At 46.5% G+C, this 19,053-nt stretch overlaps 1 protein-coding gene across 6 annotated transcripts in view; it reads right to left on the bottom strand.

Annotated features, from left to right (window-relative positions):
- Window positions 1-17,770, bottom strand: part of CEP192 (centrosomal protein 192) — an 86,030-nt gene extending 68,260 nt beyond the window's left edge. For 3 of the 6 annotated variants that reach the window (XM_084887303.1, XM_084887306.1, XM_084887307.1), the window contains exons 1-7: window positions 17,516-17,770; window positions 16,784-16,942; window positions 11,948-12,115; window positions 11,150-11,278; window positions 8,942-9,105; window positions 7,852-7,904; window positions 1,470-1,590 (exon numbers count right to left, since the gene is read on the bottom strand). In XM_084887303.1, the coding sequence (XP_084743429.1) occupies window positions 1,470-1,590; window positions 7,852-7,904; window positions 8,942-9,105; window positions 11,150-11,278; window positions 11,948-12,111 (631 nt within the window). In that variant the 5' untranslated portion in view covers window positions 12,112-12,115; window positions 16,784-16,942; window positions 17,516-17,770. Of the gene's footprint in view, window positions 1-1,459; window positions 1,591-7,851; window positions 7,905-8,941; window positions 9,106-11,149; window positions 11,279-11,947; window positions 12,116-16,783; window positions 16,943-17,515 lie in introns of those variants that run through there. The other 3 variants (XM_084887304.1, XM_084887305.1, XM_084887308.1) reach the window with 3 other exon arrangements.
- Between the last annotated feature and the right edge of the window lie 1,283 nt (window positions 17,771-19,053).

The raw sequence follows: 19,053 nt of genomic DNA, 5'->3' as shown, positions 1-19,053 counted from the left end.
TAAGTATGAAACCTCAAACAATATCTGATATTGAGAAAGAAGGAGTTAAGAAAAAATAATGTAACAAAATTGAACCCTAATAGGTATGATTAAAAATATTCAACCTCGCCGGGACCGGTTTGGCTCAGTGGATAGAGCATCGGCTTGGGGACTGTAAGGTCCAGGGTTCGATTCCGGTCAAGGGCATGTACCTTGGTTGCGGGCATATCCCCAGTAGGGGGTATGCAAGAGGCAGCTGATCGATGACTCTCTCTCATCGATGTTTCTAACTCTCTATCTCTCTCCCTTCCTCTCTGTAAAAAATCAATAAAATTAAAAATTAAAAAATTAAAAAAATTAAAAAAAATATTCAACCTCTACCAAAACCAGAAATTTGCAAATAAACCAATCAAAGGACACTGGGGCAGTGCTTTTGTTTGTCTTTGCGGTGGTTTTTTAATGTTTCAACAACCAGCCCAGCAGGGGCAAGAATGGTACTGTAAGTTATCACTACCTTTTCAAGAGGATAATTTTGCAATTAAGAGCCTTAAAAGTACTCATAACCTTTGACTTAGTTATTCTACCTCTAAGAATCTAGCAGTCAAAGAAAGTTCTATATAAATCCAGGTCAACAATTCCTTATCCATAATTCCACCATCCAAAAATATCTAAACACTTTAGCAGCAAAACTTGTTCTGAATTTAGTTTCTACTTATCCCTCTCAGCCCATCAGCCAGACCTTCAAAGCCATGAATAATTTGACCCCTGCCTTCTTTTCTGGATTACTCTCCAGTTCAGATTCCTGCAAGTGCTGTCAATATGACACACAAAACTACTGGCTATTCCCCAAACACTGGCTATATCCCCCACCACCACCACCACCACCACCACCACCACCATCACCACCACCACCACCATCACAGGGCCTTTTGTTAAAGTTATTCCCACTTGCTGAAATGTACTTCTCTTCCCATGTCTTCATTAAGGCCTATCACAGGCCTTTCTTTGCAAGAAGGAGGAAAAATTGTGTCCTTTCAGTAAAGCTTCACAGATAGCTTCTTCAATCAGAATTAATTTGTCACCCTCCCATGATTCCTGAACAATTTGTACTGAGGTACACATAATACATATAATACAGTTGGATGTTTAGCTATGTATCTCTTCTCTACTTGGCAGGTCTTTCAGAAAGCAGAGGCCAAATATAAAATATTTCATGGTTCCCCCAATTTCTTAACATACTGCTTTAGACTGAAGTGGAACCTAGGGTTACTACTTTGTACCTCAGGGATAAGCACAATCATATCAGGGCTGATACATAGAAATGCTTCAGAAGTCCATCATTTAACAGAAGAAGCCAGAGTGCTGGAAGATAGGAAGAAAGGAGAAAGCAAAGAAACAAAAATCTGGCATAGGAACGACTGCAACCAAGAGGCAGAAAGACACAGAATGGCAACGTAAGAGCTAGGAAAACACAAATTACATTACGGTACCAGAAGAGTCATCCAAGCTTGTCAGTGACATAAGTTTTTCATTTTCTATTAAACTAGTATGGCTTAAGTCATTATTTGAATTCTTGTCTTCAAAATGTTTTCCAGCATCAGGAACAACAGTCTATAAGAAATAAAATGCATGTAAGAGAAGCACACTCACAGCTTTGAAGACCATAGTATAAGGCTGCAAAAAGGAACACCAATGTGCTCAGTATTTATAATTCACAATTTAGGCAATGAAGGCCTAGTTGTTTTATATGTATAATAACTTTCTTCCTACCTTGATGCCACCTCCCTTCCCCTGACCCATCCAATAAGACATCCTTAAAATTTAATATTTCAAAATGTTAAATGCTTGGAAGATCTAGAAATATAGTTGGTATACTAATATACAATTGAATTTGAGCAAAAGAGGCTTGCAATAGAAAGTGAAAATAATAGCAAAGTGGCTCCACAACCTACAATGGAACGATCGATTTCTCTGCTCCTCGACCCAGGAACCATGTAACCCTAAGGACACTAAGGCCCAGAATAAAATGTAACATTTCCTTCTAAGTGCTGATTTTATTTCATAATCATATTATATATCGTATTATATATTAAGAATTAGCTTGCCGGTTTGGCTCAGTAGTAGAGTGTTGGTCTGCAGACTGAAAGGTCCCAGGTTCGATTCCGGTCAAAGGCATGTACATGGTTGTGGGCACATCCCTGGTAGGGGGTGTGCAAGAGGCAGCTGGTCGATGTTTCTCTCTCATCAACGTTTCTAGCTCTCTATCTCTCTCCCTTCCTCTCTGTAAAAAAATCAATAAAATATATGTTTAAAAAAAAAGAAAGAAAGAATTAGCTTGCAAAATGTACACTGATTTTTAAGATTAAACGCATGGGCTCTCAATGCAACTGCACACTTGCAGAGGGCAGCACAGCATCATGCTCATAAAGATCTAAGGCACCAAGGACTACTGCTGTGGAATATAAGTTCTGTGTGTTGAAATTTTTTGTAATAAAAATTAGGGGAAAAGCTGTATGAGAAAGAACAATATGGAAAACACCTCTGCCTTTTTGGTCATGCACGCTATTGAGAACTCGATCCATTCTGCCATATGTGGTGTCTTACATAAGGGCCAACCGAACTAGAGAGGCCCTGGAAAACTTCCTTATTCTGCTAAAGTGGTGTAGTTCTTAGTTTAGACGATAAGATCTATCAAAACATATTTCTTTCACTGCCCTGGAAACCAGGACAGTCAAAGCCAAAACAAAAGTCAAATACAGTAGTAGCTCCCTCTGGTCCATGCTTTTGAATACACTTATTTTCCTCCTGCTCTCACTTTTTCATCTTCTTTTTATTAAATATCTCATGCTTCATACTTGTTTTCCTGCTTTCAAGTTTTATGGTCCCCCTTTTATCATCAATGATATCAAATGTTTTTAGGAAATCAATTCTTCAACCATCCTAAGAAAATAAATTACATATTGAATGGCAAAGGTATGTTCTCTCTTCTCAGAAAGCACTGTTTCTAAATATCCAAAGAAATGTGCTTTCTGATTCAATTTTAATTTGACCACACCTGAACTTCCTATAAGAAGCACCTCTCACACTTCAAAGCTATCAGTGGTTACATACAGGAAGTAGGCTTATGGAGCAGGAGTCAACAAATACTTTCTGTAAAAGGACCAGATAGTAAATATTTCGGGTTTTGCTAGCATAGTCTCTGTCACAACTTCTCAACTCAGCTGTTGTAGCCATAAACAATACAAAACAAAGGAGCATGGCTGAGTTCCAATAGACCTTTACACACACAGGCAGCACATTGGATTTAGACAATGAGTTACAGTTTGCCAACCCCTGGAAGAGGAAAATTACTCTTACTTTCTTTTTAATTCTTTATTGTTTAAAGTATTACATATAGTACTACATGTCTCCTTTTTCCCCCACTGACCTCTCCCAATTACTCTTACTTTAAGCCCTTTTGTAATCATTTTATAAAAACTATCTTAAAAATTCTTATGAAAGTAAAACAAAAATTGGATCTCCTTTTTATAAGTTTTAAAAGTACTTAGGGAGACTGTATTGTGGGAGGATCCAAGATGGCTGCTCGGGTATACACCTAGCCGCAGCAGCTCACAACAATTTCAAAGGAATACAACTAAAATGTAGAGTGGACATTGCCCAGAGCTACAGGTAGTCGACTGACTGAAAACTCTACAATAGGAAGGAGGGAGAAAACCAGAAGGAAAATCAGAGGAGCTGAAAAAAAGCCTAAGGTACGGAGACATGCTGCGCGCTCGCACGCACGCGCGCGCGGAGAGGTCGCAGCCGGAGAGGAGGAGAGGGCTGGGTGCTGCCTGGCGTTCCCTAGCAGGAAGGAAATAGAACCCCCAGCCTGGGCTGAACCCCCGAACCGGCAGCGCTGAGCCCCAAGTTATGTGCCAGACCCTGGGGACCCAGGCTCCGGCAGGGGGAGACAATCCCGGGGGACGGCGAAATGCGGGGCCCCCGGAGTCGCACGCACATGGCGCGCAGAGGACTGAATGTTGACTCTGATGCTGGATTACCCTAGCCGGAAGAAACAAAGCCTCCGGCGGCAGCTCTGAGCCTCAGTCCAGACCTCCCCGAACTCCAGGTCTGGGCCAGTCCCTGGGGACCCAGGCTCGGGCAGGGGGAGACGGGGCTGTGAGGTGGAGTCCTGGGAGCGCGGCGAAAGGCCGAGCCCCCGGAGTCGCGCACACTGTGCGCAGAGGACAGTCTGTTGACTCTGATCCTGGACTTCCCTAGTGGGAGGGAGAAAGAAAGCTCCAGACTGGAGGAACGCCACGAGGAGCAGGAGCCCCTGCCGGACACCGGCCAGCCGGGCGCCAGCAAGGAGCCGGGCGACGGGGCCCCCAGTGGGGGGGGTGCCCCTGAGCCTTCGACTGCTGAGCGCTGGCAACGGAGCCAAGGACGGGGGCTGCTTCCTGGGCGGCGCCGACCCCGGCAACAAGCTGGAGCAGCGCGGGAGCCCGCGGAGAACAAAGGGGTGCCACAGGCCAACCTGCTGAGCTCCCAGGACAAGGAGGAAGAAACCAAAGAAGTTCTCAATGTGAAGAAATCAAGTGAGAGCAAATGATAGTAAAATTACTTAAGAAAGAATACAAAGAAGATCTTGAAAAATCAAAGACTAAGTCAGAACTCAACGCACCAGCCAACATTGCAACATAAATGCGTTTTGTTGTTTTTTTTAAAAAAAGAAAAAAAAAAGAAGAGAAAAAAGGGACAGAATGTTGGAACAGCGGCGACCAGGCCTAGAGTGGCCAGGCACAAGGCAGTGGCAGCTGGGCCCGGAGCAGCAGTGGCCAGGCCCCAGAACAGCAGCAGCCAGAACAAGAGCATCAACGGCCAGCACTGGAGCAGCCAGACCTGGGGCAGTGGCAGCCAGGCCTGAGGCAGAGGCGGCCAAGCCCAGGGTGGCCAGTCCAGGAACACCCAGACACGGAGTGGCTGGGCCCGGAGAAGCCGGGCCCAGAGCAGCCGGGTTGGGAGCAGCCAGGCCCAGAACAGAAGTAGACAACCACGAAGAATCCAGGCTGGGAGCGGCCAGGCCCGGAGCAGCTGGGTCTGGTGTGGCCAGGCCTGGAGCAGCGGCTGCCAGGCTAGGAGCGGCCAGGCCCGGAGCAGCAGCTGCCAGGCTGGGAGCAGCCAGGTCCGGAGCAGCCGGGTCTGGTGTGGCCAGGCCCGGAGCAGCGGCTGCCAGGCTGGGAGCGGCCAGGCCCGGAGCAGCAGCTGCCAGGCTGGGAGCGGCCAGGCCCGGAGCAGCCGGGTCTGGTGCGGCCAGGCCCGGAGCAGCGGCTGCCAGGCTGGGAGCGGCCAGGCCCGGAGCAGCCGGGTCTGGTGCGGCCAGGCCCGGAGCAGCGGCTGCCAGGCTGGGAGCGGCCAGGCCCGGAGCAGCCGGGTCTGGTGCGGCCAGGCCCGGAGCAGCAGCTGCCAGGCTGGGAGCGGCCAGGTCCGGAGCAGCGGCTGCCAGGCTGGGAGCGGCCAGGCCCGGAGCAGCCGGGTCTGGTGCGGCCAGGCCCGGAGCAGCGGCTGCCAGGCTGGGAGCGGCCAGGCCAGGAGCAGCGGCTGCCAGGCTGGGAGCGGCCAGGCCCGGAGCAGCCGGGTCTGGTGCGGCCAGGCCCGGAGCAGCGGCTGCCAGGCTGGGAGCGGCCAGGCCCGGAGCAGCCGGGTCTGGTGCGGCCAGGCCCGGAGCAGTGGCTGCCAGGCTGGGAGTGGCCAGGCCTGGAGAAGCGGCTGCCAGGCTGGGAGCGGCCACGCCCGGAGCAGCCGGGTCTTGTGTGGCCAGGCCCGGAGCAGCGGCGGCCAGGCTGGGAGCGGCCAGGCCCGGAGCAGCCGGGTCTGGTGCGGCCAGGCCTGGAGCAGCGGCTGCCAGGCTGGGAGCGGCCAGGCCCGGAGCAGCCGGGTCTGGTGCGGCCAGGCCAGGAGCAGCGGCTGCCAGGCTGGGAGCGGCCAGGCCCGGAGCAGCCGGGTCTGGTGCGGCCAGGCCCGGAGCAGCGACTGCCAGGCTTGGAGCGGCCAGGCCCGGAGCAGCCGGGTCTTGTACGGCCAGGCCCGGAGCAGCAGCTGCCAGGCTGGGAGCGGCCACGCCCGGAGCAGCCGGGTCTGGTGCGGCCAGGCCAGGAGCAGCGGCTGCCAGGCTGGGAGCGGCCAGGCCCAGAGCAGCCGGGTCTGGTGCGGCCAGGCCCGGAGCAGCGGCTGCCAGGCTGGGAGCGGCCAGGCCCGGAGCAGCCGGGTCTGGTGCGGCCAGGCCAGGAGCAATGGCTGCCAGGCTGGGAGCGGCCAGGCCCGGAGCAGCGGCTGTCAGGCTGGGAGCGGCCAGGCCTGGAGCGGCCGGGACCGGAGCAACCGGTCCCAGAGCAGCCGGGTCGGGTGCGGCCAGGCCTGTAGCAGCAACAGCCAAGTCCAGAGCAACTAGGTCGGGAGCAGCAGTGACCAGACCCGGAGCAGCTGGTTGTGGAACGAACCAGAGCAACAGAGGCCAGGCCCGGAGCAGCCAGGCCCGAAACAGCTCGCTCCTCGCCTGTACCTGCCCACGGCTGCCTCTCAGACATGGCTGGAAACTTTTGCGGGAACTTGAGGGTCTGCTGAATCAAGTGATGAAGGCTTAGATCTGGATGTGTTGAGTTAGTATAGCGCTGGGGTGTTGATCTGTAAGTGCCTTGGGTGGGGCCTGGATGAGGCTGGTTGACCTATTTGGAAATGTCTTTTGTGTGAAGTGTATCATTGGGCATGTGGAGGTATTATTGATATGAGATAATGCTAAGTAACAGATTTACTATCTGAAAAGGGATTTACTATCGGGGAAAGGGAGGGAGGAAGAGACTGAACATAAACTGTGCACCTATGGATGAGGACAATGGGGGATGGGGAGGGGGCGGAGGGTGGGGTGGGAACCTGGTGGAGGGGGGAAGAAATGAGGAACCTTTGTAATAATATGAACAATAAAGATTGATTAAAAAAAAATAAATAAAATAAAATAAAATAAAATAAATAAATAAATAAAAAAAGTACTTAGTTTACGTTTTGTAAACAAGTCTCATAAATACTAGACTATAGGCTTAAAATCCAAGCTCACTGTTTATGTTGAACGTAAACTACTTATCCGCTCAACACCCCTTCCTTTGAGGAGCCCACATCTTTTTACTTCATATGGTCCTGGTATGGTTGTCAGTCACATTCTTCTATCTGTGTATGTACGATGCACTCGTACGCACATACACAAACACACTGACGTGAATGTAAGGTTCACCTCATAAATCAGACTTTATCTCAACCCACCCCTTGGCCCATCAATCTACACAGGGGAAGATATATGACTCAAGTGAGCTCATTAGAATAGTCCTCTACTTGTATAAACACTGTGAATTGAAAGAAAAAGGAGGAAAAAAAAGAATAGTCCTCTACTTTTTAAATTTACCCCACAGGAAGATCATGCTCTTCTTTTTTATCACAAATGTTAAGAGGATAGGCCTGAGTAAACTACACAGAAAATGGCTTTCTTCTCATTCAACAAATTATTGAGTATGCGAGAACTATGTTCCAGGCACACAGAATACACTAAACAAAACAAAGAGAAACACTTACCCGGATGGAGCCAACATTCTAGAGGAACCAGCACAGAATGAAGAAGAGCAGAGGGACAGCCAGTCCATATGACACAAGGAGCCCAGGAATAGAGCCCCAAGTCTACCATTTCCTCAACTTCCCAGCTACTTAAAGCAGTACCTTGGATTTTTGCTATTTACAAGTAGAAGACTTCTATTATTAGTACTACTTAGCACTTATACATGTGAAATAGGACCTTGCACTCTCCTAATAATTCCAGATATTAAAAACAAACATTAAAAAGATTACCTTGTTCTCCTCATTATTCATCCACGATCTTAAACAAAAATCAGTAGGTGTGTCTATTTAAGAAAACAAAAATAAAAACTGAGAGACCAAGTTACTTTATCAACCAAATATCTAATAATATTTAAAGATAGCAAATTAATCAACTGAACACTTTTTCCTTTAAGTAGAACACAGCACTTTTTTTTTTAATCCTCACTCAAGGATATTTTTGCCATTTATTTTTCAGACAGAATGGAAAAGAGGAAATGAGGGAAAGAGAGAAAAAGAAGGGGAGAAAGAGAGAGAGAGAGAGACAGACAGACAGACATCCATGTAAGAGAGACACAATGATCGGTTGCCCATGACCAAAATCAAACCTGGGATCCTTCATTCAGTCTGAAGGCCGATGCTTCATCCACTGAGCATCAGCCTGAGGACTGTAGGGTCCCAGGTATGTACCTTGGGCATGTTCCTTGGTTGCGGGCACATCCCCAGTAGGGGGTATGCAAGAGGCAGCTGATCAATGTTTCTCTCTCATCAATGTTTCTAACACTCTATCTCCCTCCCTTCCTCTCTGTAAAAAATCAATAAAATATATTTAAAAAAAAAAAAAAAAAAAAAGATTAAGAGGCCTTTTCCTATACAGGATTACAGACATGATATTAATAGGTAAAAGTCAAACCAAAACATTTCCAGTTGAAAGTATTATAGCTTAAGATAAAATACCAGGCCATCGTGGGGGCTAAATGGAGGGGGGAGAATGGAGGACATCTGAAATACTGTCAACAATGTAAATAAATAAATATCGGTCCAAAGACCGAGAAATGAGAAAGGAAAATAAAATATATACATTAGCCAAGACCGGTTTGGCTCAATGGATAGAGCGTCGGCTTGGGGACTGAAGGGTCCCAGGTTCGATTCCGGTCGGGGACATGTACCTTGGTTGCGGGCATATCCCCAGTAGGGGGTGTGCAAGGGGCAGCTGATCGATGATTCTCTCTCATCGATGTTTCTAACTATCTCTCTCCCTTCCTCTCTGTACAAAATCAATAAAAATATATTTAAAAAAAAATATATATATATACAACATTAATTTCTTCTACTTCAGTACCTTGCACTTGGTCCAGTGGTAAAATCTTTACACAAGGATCTTGCCTGTGAAAGGATTCCGCAGTGTTAGCTTCCTCCTCTTCAGTTTTTGCTAGATTTTTGGGGAAAACTGACTCTTTGAGGACAGCATCTGACAAATGTTGACTTTCTATATGGCTCTTTCTTCTAGAAACAGAAATTTTTTTTAATTAGGGAACAGATGATAATGAAATGTTAGTTACCTTAAATAAATCTATAAGATACCCATTAATCAGTTATGTATTTTGTCTCTCATAAAGAAAAATTAAATACCATGAAAAGAAACATTTCTAGGACCAGCCAGAAACTACACCTGGAAACATTGTGGGTATTCCTAGGGACTGTATTACCGTTTTGGGTCTAGTGATGGACAGTCTACTAAAATCAAATACATTACCATACCGCTACTATGCTTCTCAAGTGATAAAATGAGGGTGTTTGGTTTTTTTTTCTGCCTTAAATAAGTATCTCTGAACCTAGCATATCTAGAGAAAGTCAGCTTTCTAAAAATAAGACAGACTTAAAGGATACTGGTATATCTGCCAAATAGCCGATTTTCTGAATTATTGAATGCTTTAAAAGTGTTACTGTTCTTGTCCCTGCCACTGTTCTTATCCCCATCTTTCTATCTACTTCTGTTGTTTAATGTATGAATGAAAATGTTTTTCCTTAAAGGTACTTTTCCTCCCAATCTACTGCAAAAGCTTTTGGGTCTGTGCAGCTCATTCAGCCATTCCGCCAGCAGGAGGGCAGGGATGGAATGGCAAGAAGCAGCCTCACTGGGAGCGGCCAGGCCCGGAGCAGCGGCTGCCAGGCTGGGAGCGGCCAGGCCCAGAGCAGCGGCTGCCAGGCTGGGAGCGGCCAGGCCCAGAGCAACAGCTGCCAGGCTGGGAGCGGCCAGGCCCGGAGCAGCCGGGTCTGGTGTGGCCAGGCCCGGAGCAGCGGCTGCCAGGCTGGGAGCGGCCAGGCCCAGAGCAACAGCTGCCAGGCTGGGAGCGGCCAGGCCCGGAGCAGCCGGGTCTGGTGCGGCCAGGCCAGGAGCAGCGGCTGCCAGGCTGGGAGCGGCCAGGCCCGGAGCAGCAGCTGCCAAGCTGGGAGAGGCCAGGCCCGGAGGAGCCGGGTCTGGTGCGGCCAGGCCCGGAGCAGTGGCTGCCAGGCTGGGAGTGGCCAGGCCTAGAGAAGCGGCTGCCAGGCTGGGAGTGGCCAAGCCCGGAGCAGCCGGGTCTGATGCGGCCAGGCCCGGAGCAGCGGCTGACAGGCTGGGAGCGGCCGGGACCGGAGCAACCGGGCCCAGAGCAGCCGGTTCGGGTGCGGCCAGGCCTGTAGCAGCAACAGCCAAGTCCAGAGCAACTAGGTCGGGAGCGGTAGTGACCAGACCCGGAGCAGCTGGTTGTGGAACGAACCAGAGCAACAGAGGCCAGGTCCGGAGCAGCCAGGCCCGAAACAGCTCGCTCCTCGCCTGTACCTGCCCACGGCTGCCTCTCAGACGTGGCTGGAAACTTTTGTGGGAACTTGAGGGTCTGCTGAATCAAGTGATGAAGGCTTAGATCTGGATGTGTTGAGTTAGTATAGCGCTGGGGTGTTGATCTGTGAGTGCCTTGGGTGGGGCCTGGATGAGGCTGGTTGACCTATTTGAAAATGTCTTTTGTGTGAAGTGTATCATTGGGCATGTGGAGGTATTATTGATATGAGAAAATGCTAAGTAACAGATTTACTATCTGAAAAGGGATTTACTATCGGGGAAAGGGAGGGAGAAAGAGACTGAACATAAACTGTGCACCTATGGATGAGGGCAATGGGGGATGGGGAGGGGGTAGAGGGTAGGGTGGGAACCTGGTGGAGGGGGGAAGAAATGAGGAACCTTTGTAATAATATGAACAATAAAGATTGATTTAAAAAAAAAAAAAAAAAAAAAAAAAAAGAAGCAGCCTCAGTGGTTCCCAATGTTGGTTCCCAATAGGGGAGCAATGTGATTTTTAAGGGGGCAATTCGAGAATAAGTTAACAGTGATTTTTTTGCATTTCTTATGGTTCTAGGGGCCTCATATACAGTGTGTGTGTGTGTGTGTGTGTGTGTGTGTGTGTGTGTGTATTGACATATTTTATGCATTTCATCCCCTATTAAGTCACGTCTCCAGAAGAGCGAGACTTACTTTTAACACAATGAAAGCAACATGGAGGCACAAACTTACTCATCATCATCCTGGAAATTAAGCTGTAACTTCTCTCTTGGTTCAGCTTCACTCTGGCTACCAGGAGATGACTCAGATGGAACTGAAGGCCTCTCTTCTACTAAATAAGATGCCTGGATATCAGAATACCTACACACAAAAATACCTATTTAATTGTTAATAATTAAATTATGCACATTTAAAATTCATCGTGACATAGGCCAGCATGATTGTGAAACCAACCAGGCGGTAAAACAAATAGAGCCCCAGTGCTGTAAACCATCATCCTATGTGCAAACACTGAAATGGTTCAGCAATGGAGCGTGTATATATTATGCAACAGTCAGAAATCTTAAAGAGACTTCATAGGGTTAGTCCAAGCCCTTCATTCCAAAGGTAAAGATGATGCTCTTTACCAAATGTGAGGAAGGAAAAGTGGTTAGATATTTAAGTATGAGCAAACTTTACACATTATACAAGATGGGCATATTGTACACATCATATTTAGAGATATAATTCAAATTACCAGCCACCATTGAGGCTGAACTAACACAAAGCCAAAACATTATGGACAGAAAAATAAATAGATCAAAGGTCACTGGTACTCAAACCCAATTCCATTCCCCACCGCCACTGATAAGGCAATGGAATAGGGAAAAATACAGTAAGTTTTATCTTGTTCTAGATTAATTTTATATATATGTGGCCATTTACCTCAGATATAGCAAAAGCTCAAACTTGGCTGGGAAATTTTACAGTGGTACCAGCATATTGAAGGATTTATAGGTCTAAAAAAAAAATCATCCATTCAATTCTTACCTATTATCAGTGCTGGATCTATTTCTAGCAAGTGTTGAAACAGCAACAGGCAAGCCAAGATTTGAAGAAAGTGTTACATTTTCCAAAATCTCGCTATTACCAAGTAATGAATTGGTTAAAAAGCTTGGAAATGACTCTTCAGTTATACCTCGAAAATCTTCCATCTCCCTGCAACAATATAAGTTTCTATAAATCAAGTATTACTATAAAACTTTTTTAAATGTTTAAGAATGCAAGTCTCAAATCTTAGAAAACTGCTAGATCTTAAGAAAAATCCACCTGACTGACATAGCTCAGTGGCTGAACACTGAGCTAGGTTGCAGGCTCAATCTCAGGTGTGGGGTGTGCAGGAGGCAGCCAATCAATGATTGTCTCTCATCATTGATGTTTCTATATCTCTCTCCCCCTTTTCCTTCCTCTCTTGAAATCAATAAAAATATTGTTAAATATATTTTATTGATATTTTACAGAGAGGAATGAAAAGGGATAGAGAGCCAGAAACATCGATGAGAAACATCGACCAGCTGCCTCCTGTACACTTCCTACTGGGGATGTGCCTGCAACCAGGGTACATGCCCTTGACCTGAATCAAACCCGGGACCATTCAGTCCACAGGCTGACGCTCTATCCTATTTACTGGTTAGGGAAATATTTTTTTTAATCCTATTTTTGGAGCAGCACTAAAAAGGGAAGCCTTCAGAAGTAAATTCTCAGGATACTTTATTATTTTATAGCTGAGGGTGTAAAATTCAAACTATCGCCTTAGCCAGTTTGGGTCAGTAGATAGAGCATCAGCCTGCAGACTAAACGATCCTGGGTTCAATTCCAGTCAAGGGTGGGTTGTGGACTCGATCCCCAATGGGAGGCATGCAGGAGACAGCCAATCAATGATTCTCTTTTATCACTGATGTTTCTATCTCTCTCTCTCTCTTCTTGCCTCTCTGAAATCAATAAAAAAAAATACATTAAAAAATCAAACTATCTTATAATTAATATAATAATGAAATACAACACAGCTTAACATATTCTTGGATTGCTATAGCAAAATATACGAATTACCACAAACTAATCCAGTAAAGAAGCAAAGAAGGGACAACACTGCTGGCATAGACAGATGATATGAGGATATACTTAAAAGTTTACTAGTTGGGTACCCATTCTAACATGGAATAGAAAAAACAACTACCATACTCTAAAATCTAGTTCCTGATTTCAGAGATTATCATTAAAAAGTGAGACCACATTAGAATGTAAGCCCCCTGAAGGCAGAATACACCCTCAATAAATTTGTTAAATGAATGTTTTCAAACTATGTCAATACACAGGAAACTTATCACCAATCTACACTAATAATAAAAGAGTAAGATGCAAATTGACCATACCTTCCTGATGCTCACCAGCCAATCAGGAGTGAGCATGCACATTAACCCAACAAAGTTGGTGGACTAATTTGCATATGCAGGTGCAGAGCACTCCAGCCACTCCTGGCCTCTGGGCAGCAGGGGAAGGCAGAAAGGCAGCTCTGGCCAGGGCGAAGGCAGTGCCGGCAGCCAGGGAAGGCCGATTCTTGCACAAATCTTTGTGCATTGGGCCACTAGTTATCATAGAAGTATCCTCCTCTCAGATCATGCCCCAGCATTTTCCTGTGTTAGATATTTCTATTTCCTCTTCTTGATTTATATAAACACGTTCAAAATTCTTCCATCCTTTATTTTCACTTCCTGCCACTAACTCTCACCTTCCCTTCACAACTAAGAGTTTTAGGAAAATCATCAAGTACTACTTCTACGTCTGTTTCTCTTCTGTTAGGGATACCCAGGATTCTGATATTCATGCAATGTATATCATATACATTAGGGATCTCAAGCTCAAATGCCTGCAGGCATAAATACTGTCAGATAATAGGGGTCTAAAAACGGAGCTAACTGGAAATTACAGGCCCCTCACAAACACATCTAAATTCAATAAAAACACTATTGCCAAACAAAACATCTCTATTAGTGAAGTCCATACTAAGGGCAAAACATATCCATAATACACCTTTAAACATTCTACATCTTTCTGTCTTTGCTACTACCACCCTGCCCTACAGAAAAGCCTTCTAACCAATCTACATGCTCCTATTCTCGCCACCCTACAATTAATATCCTACTCAGAAATCAGAAGAAACATTAAATATAAATCATGACCATATTCCTACTGAAAATTTCAGTGGGCACCTTATTTTCTATCCCACTGGGCTCACTCACCATATACTGGCTTTTCTGTTCCTATAAAACCCAAGCTCTTGGATCCAAAAGAACTGGTGGCCCAGAAAGAAACTCTCTACAGACTGATTCATATGCCTTTTAGCATAATGATTATTGCTTGTCTCAGTTTTTATTCTTAAATTTCCAATAGGACATGATCTCACTCATCTAGGGGAAATGGTATCCTAAAATCTACACTCATATTACCAACATAGACTAATGAACAAGAACAGACCCAGAGATAAGGAGCCATGGGTCAGACTGTTGGACCTCAAAGGGAGGGTGGGGATAAAAGGGAGAGATCAACCAAAGGACTTATGTGCATACATATGAGCCTAACCAATGTCTGGGAGGGGTGGGGGATTGGAATGGAGGGTTGATTAAAGACAAATATGTGATACCTTAATCAATAAAGAAATTTTTTAAAAATTAAAAAAAAACAAAAAACAACCCAAGCTCATCCCTACCTTAGAACCTACAATATTCTTCTAGATCTCCGGTCAGCTAGGCCCTTCTTCCAGACATTCACCTCAATTTGAATGTCACTTTATCATTAAGTCAAATGTAGCCCCACAGTCTATCACAATCATTTTAATTTCTTCCTGCACTTATCATTATTTATTTTTGTATTTGTCTGTCTTCTTCCACTAAAAAATTATTCCACAAGAGCAGGGACCTTGTCTATCTATCACTCTTTCCTAACACCTATAACAATGCCTAGCACATAGCAGGTGCTCAAATATAATATTTGTGAAATGAATAAATGATTGACAGTAGGTGGTCCTCCTTTGACTTTAGTTTCTTGGGGACATGTCTATCTTGTCCATCCATAGAGTCCCAGTACCTGGCACAGTGGTGAGAATGAGTTGAAAAAAGTAATCTGTATTCTTTAGTTATCCCTACCATTGAAGAAACTGAAGCTAAGAAAGGGAATTCAGAGACTTTTCCAGGCCACACAGTGCAAGTGGAAGCAGAGGATTCACAACCAGGCAAATCTGGTTCCAGAGTATTCTTTCTTCTGAACTAATACCATCTTCCTCATCTTTAAATCACCTCAGCTCAGACCCCTGTCCTAAAATATACACTCATATTACCAAAGGCTCTTTATAGCTACATTACCTCAATGCCTCCCAAGAAGTGCAAAGCCAACAAATATAAAACCAAATCCACTACTTCTCCCCAACCCACTCTTCCCGTTATCCTTTGTTTTGACATATGTTATCCAAATCCTCTTGCTATCCAAGTCAGACAGAAACCTGGGACCATCTGATCCTTCTTGCACTCTCAATTAGTTACCAAATTCTAATTCTTCTAACTCCAAATATGTTTCTGGAGCTGAGACCCATTTCTATATTCCCAATGCCTGTCGCCTGTCAATTTTTTTTTTAAATCAAATTCTTTATTGTTTAGCCGAAGCCGGTTTGGCTCAGTGGTAGAGCATCGGTCTGCGGACTGAAAGGTCCCGGGTTCAATTCCGGTCAAGGGCATGTACATTGATTGCAGGCACATCCCCAGTAGGGGGTGTGCAAGAGGCAGCTGGACGATGTTTCTCTCTCATTGATGTTTCTAGCTCTCTATCTCTCTCCCTTTCTCTCTGTAAAAAAATCAATAATATATATATATATATTTTAATTCTTTATTGTTTAAATAAAGTATTACATAAGTCTCCTTTTTCCCCCATTGACCTCTCCCCGGCCGCCCCCACCCCCCAGCACATTCCATCACCTTCCACTCCTGACTGTGACCAATGGTTATGTTCATATGCATGCATACAAGTCCTTTGGTTGATCTCTTACACCTCCGCCCATCACTTTTTAATCTAACTGTTATTACATAAGGCTTCCAAATAGCCTCCCAGGCCTAATCTTTTAATTACTGAGTTATTCTTTTACAGATATATAAACCACATTAAAGTACATACCAAGCTCTTTAAAGATTATCCCTATTAGGAACCAAATCTAAGAAAATTTAGATATTAAGCAAAGATCATTGGTGCAACTATCATTATCAAACACAAATCATGAAAGACACTCTCATGGGCCTCGGCAATGCAAAAATAAATAAGGCGGTTTTCATTGCAGACAACCCCTATTAATTATGATATAGTGGTAAGTGCCTGGATGGAGCTTTGCTATTGGTGCAAGGGTAACAGAAGCCAGTGGAAGGTTCCTAATCTAACACCTATTCTCCTGTTTCCAGAAAGGATTATGCTTGTTTTATACCAGCCGTGGACAATACCAGATTCCTAACTTCCCTCTGTATTGCATTCCCATCGCTCCTCCATCACCTCAAGTGAAGACAATATCATGTTATCTTTGAACTAAATAGCCATCTTTGCTATTTTCTTAAAGTGGCAACCTCAAAATTTTGGACTTGAGTTAATACTTAATTGCTTTAATCACATTTCTGGATATATAAGATATCATTTACTGTACTCATTAATTATAGGTCTACATATACAACTAAACACATATAAAGATACATACTGTGGGAAAAAGACAAAGTTCCCCAATATTCATCATTTACTCTTGGCATTTAACACATTTCTTATAACTAGACATTTAGTATATTACTTTTCAAAGCTCACCGCAAACTTTTCCCACAAAACTGAAATCGGAGAAAAGGGGGATGATCCTGGAACAGTGGAATAACCTCAAAATGGTAACAGCAAATGGAAATATTGTCATAAAAACAGGTGTCCTCCAGACGACTTCCTCGAAAAGGAGCTCATGTTTTACTAAACAGTCTAAGAATTAAGAGAAAGCAAAAGTAGAGTGATTTTAAACATTGTCTTATTTCACAATGTGTTTGGTTCTTATATTTTTTGTTTTTTCATAAAGAAATCAGACACACACAAAAAATGTAGGAATGGTATTAAGAGGTAAGTAGCTCTAGGGTGAAGACCGCCTAGCAGAAACCAAAACAAAAGTGAACAATGGGTGACAGGACAGACCCCTCTGCATGTAGTTAACAATGTGAGTTCCTGGGTCCCATCACCCACATGCAAGCCCCGCCCACCCACAGAGCACTTTGCAGAGCGGGTGTGCAGAGTGGGTGTGCGGCTCAGGAGCTGGAAATCACCCAATGGGAAGAAGACACAAGACTGTGGACCCAGAAGCCAAAGCCCGTTTCTTTCGAAGCCGCTCTGTCGCGGTTGGCCAGGAGCCTCCGGTACAGGGGCGTCCAATTAAACTCCCCGCGCGGAATTCACTGCGGGGCCTGGCGGTGCAATGGTGGAGGTAGCCCGGCGCCCTGACTCCGGCTCGTGCCGGCAGCTCCCGCCCCGCAGCCTGCGCCCCCTTCCCGACCCCGGTCTAACCGTCACCGCCCCGCCGCCCCGGCAGCCAAAATGCCGGCCAACAGGGAATTTGCCTGCCTCCCGCCGAGCCGCATGTCAAGACACGGGAGATGCCTCCTCACGGGGCCCGCGATAGGAGATCCGGGGTAGCATGGGAAGAAATCGCCGCCGCAGGTTTCAAGGAGGGGAGGGGGGGGGTCCAGGAGGCGCTACAAAAGCGCGTGCGCGCACCAAGGCCGCCCGCGCGCCCCTCGGGTTTACGTCTGTTGGCCGCACGAGCGGAAGCCGGTGGACTCAGGAGCTGCTCAGGATTGGGCAGCGCGCAGGGCCGGGGCGGGCGCGAGCTTGGTGATTGGGCCGCGCGAAGGGCCGGGGCGGGCACGAGCCCGGTGATTGGGCGGGGCGGCGGCCAGCCCTGTGATTGGGCGGGGCGGTGGCGAGTTGGTGATTGGGCGAGGCGGCGCGCCCTGGATTTGAAGCGGGGAAGCCGCGCTCCGCAGCTCCGGAGGAGGAGCTCAGCACTGCACGCACCCCCGGGAGGCCTTCACACTGTAACTAAGCCAAAGGCGCCGCCTTGGAAGCCTTGGCCCACTTGGAAGTAATTCGGTTTGGAACCCCAAAGGGCCGTCAACCACCTTATACACAGAAATGTGTTTTTTTAATTTTTTGTTGTTTAAAGTATTACATGTCTCCTTTTTCCCCCATTGCCTCTCCCCAGCTGCTCCCATCCCCCATCCCACACCTGCCCTCACCGCCCTTTTTTTTTTTTTGATTCTTTACAGAGAGGGAGAGGGACAGAGAATCATAGATCAGCTGCCTCTTAACACACCCACACACCCACTCCTGGGAATGTGCCCGCAACCAAGGTACATGCCCGACTGGAATCGAACCTGGGACCCCTCAGTCCACAGACCAACGGCTCTGACGGCCTGCTGTCTTGTGTCCGTTGGTTATGTTCTTATGTTTGCATACAAGTCCTTTGGCTGATCTCTTACCCCCACCCCTCCCCTGCCTTCTCTTTGAGGTTTGACGGTCTGTTCCATGCTTCCATGTCTCAGGATCTATTTTTGTTCATCAGTTTATGTTCATTATCCTATACTAGAGTTCCAACACACAAAATGTGTGCGTGGGTATGGCCCCTAGGCCTGGCCTGCGATCAGGGCCATCTTCCCTGGGTGCCGGCCCTGCTACCCCACCCCCACCCACACCTGGTTCCCTGTTCACCATCTGCGGATCAGAGCCTGCCAGCCAGGGAAAGGGACCAGAGGTGGTCAGTGTGCCTCATAGTGTCTGGTCAAGCAGTCATTCTGCCACTAGGGTCAATTTGCATATTATAGGGTAATATGCAAATAGACCCAACGGCAGAACAACTGGTCACTATCATCAGGTGCATTGGCCATCAGGGGGCAGACGCTCAACACAGGAGCTGCCCCCTGGTCAGTGCGCTCCCACAGGGGGAACACTGCTCAGCCAGAAGCTTGGCCCATAGCAAGCCCAGTGGTGATGGCAGGAGCCTCTCCTGCCTCTGAGGCAGGTGGGTGATAAAGTCCCAGTCTGCG

The sequence above is a fragment of the Pipistrellus hanaki genome (assembly GCF_964339955.1).
Source record: "Pipistrellus hanaki genome assembly, chromosome: 6".
NCBI classification, from domain to species: domain Eukaryota; kingdom Metazoa; phylum Chordata; class Mammalia; order Chiroptera; family Vespertilionidae; genus Pipistrellus; species Pipistrellus hanaki.
This window is presented reverse-complemented; position numbering and strand designations above follow the sequence as displayed.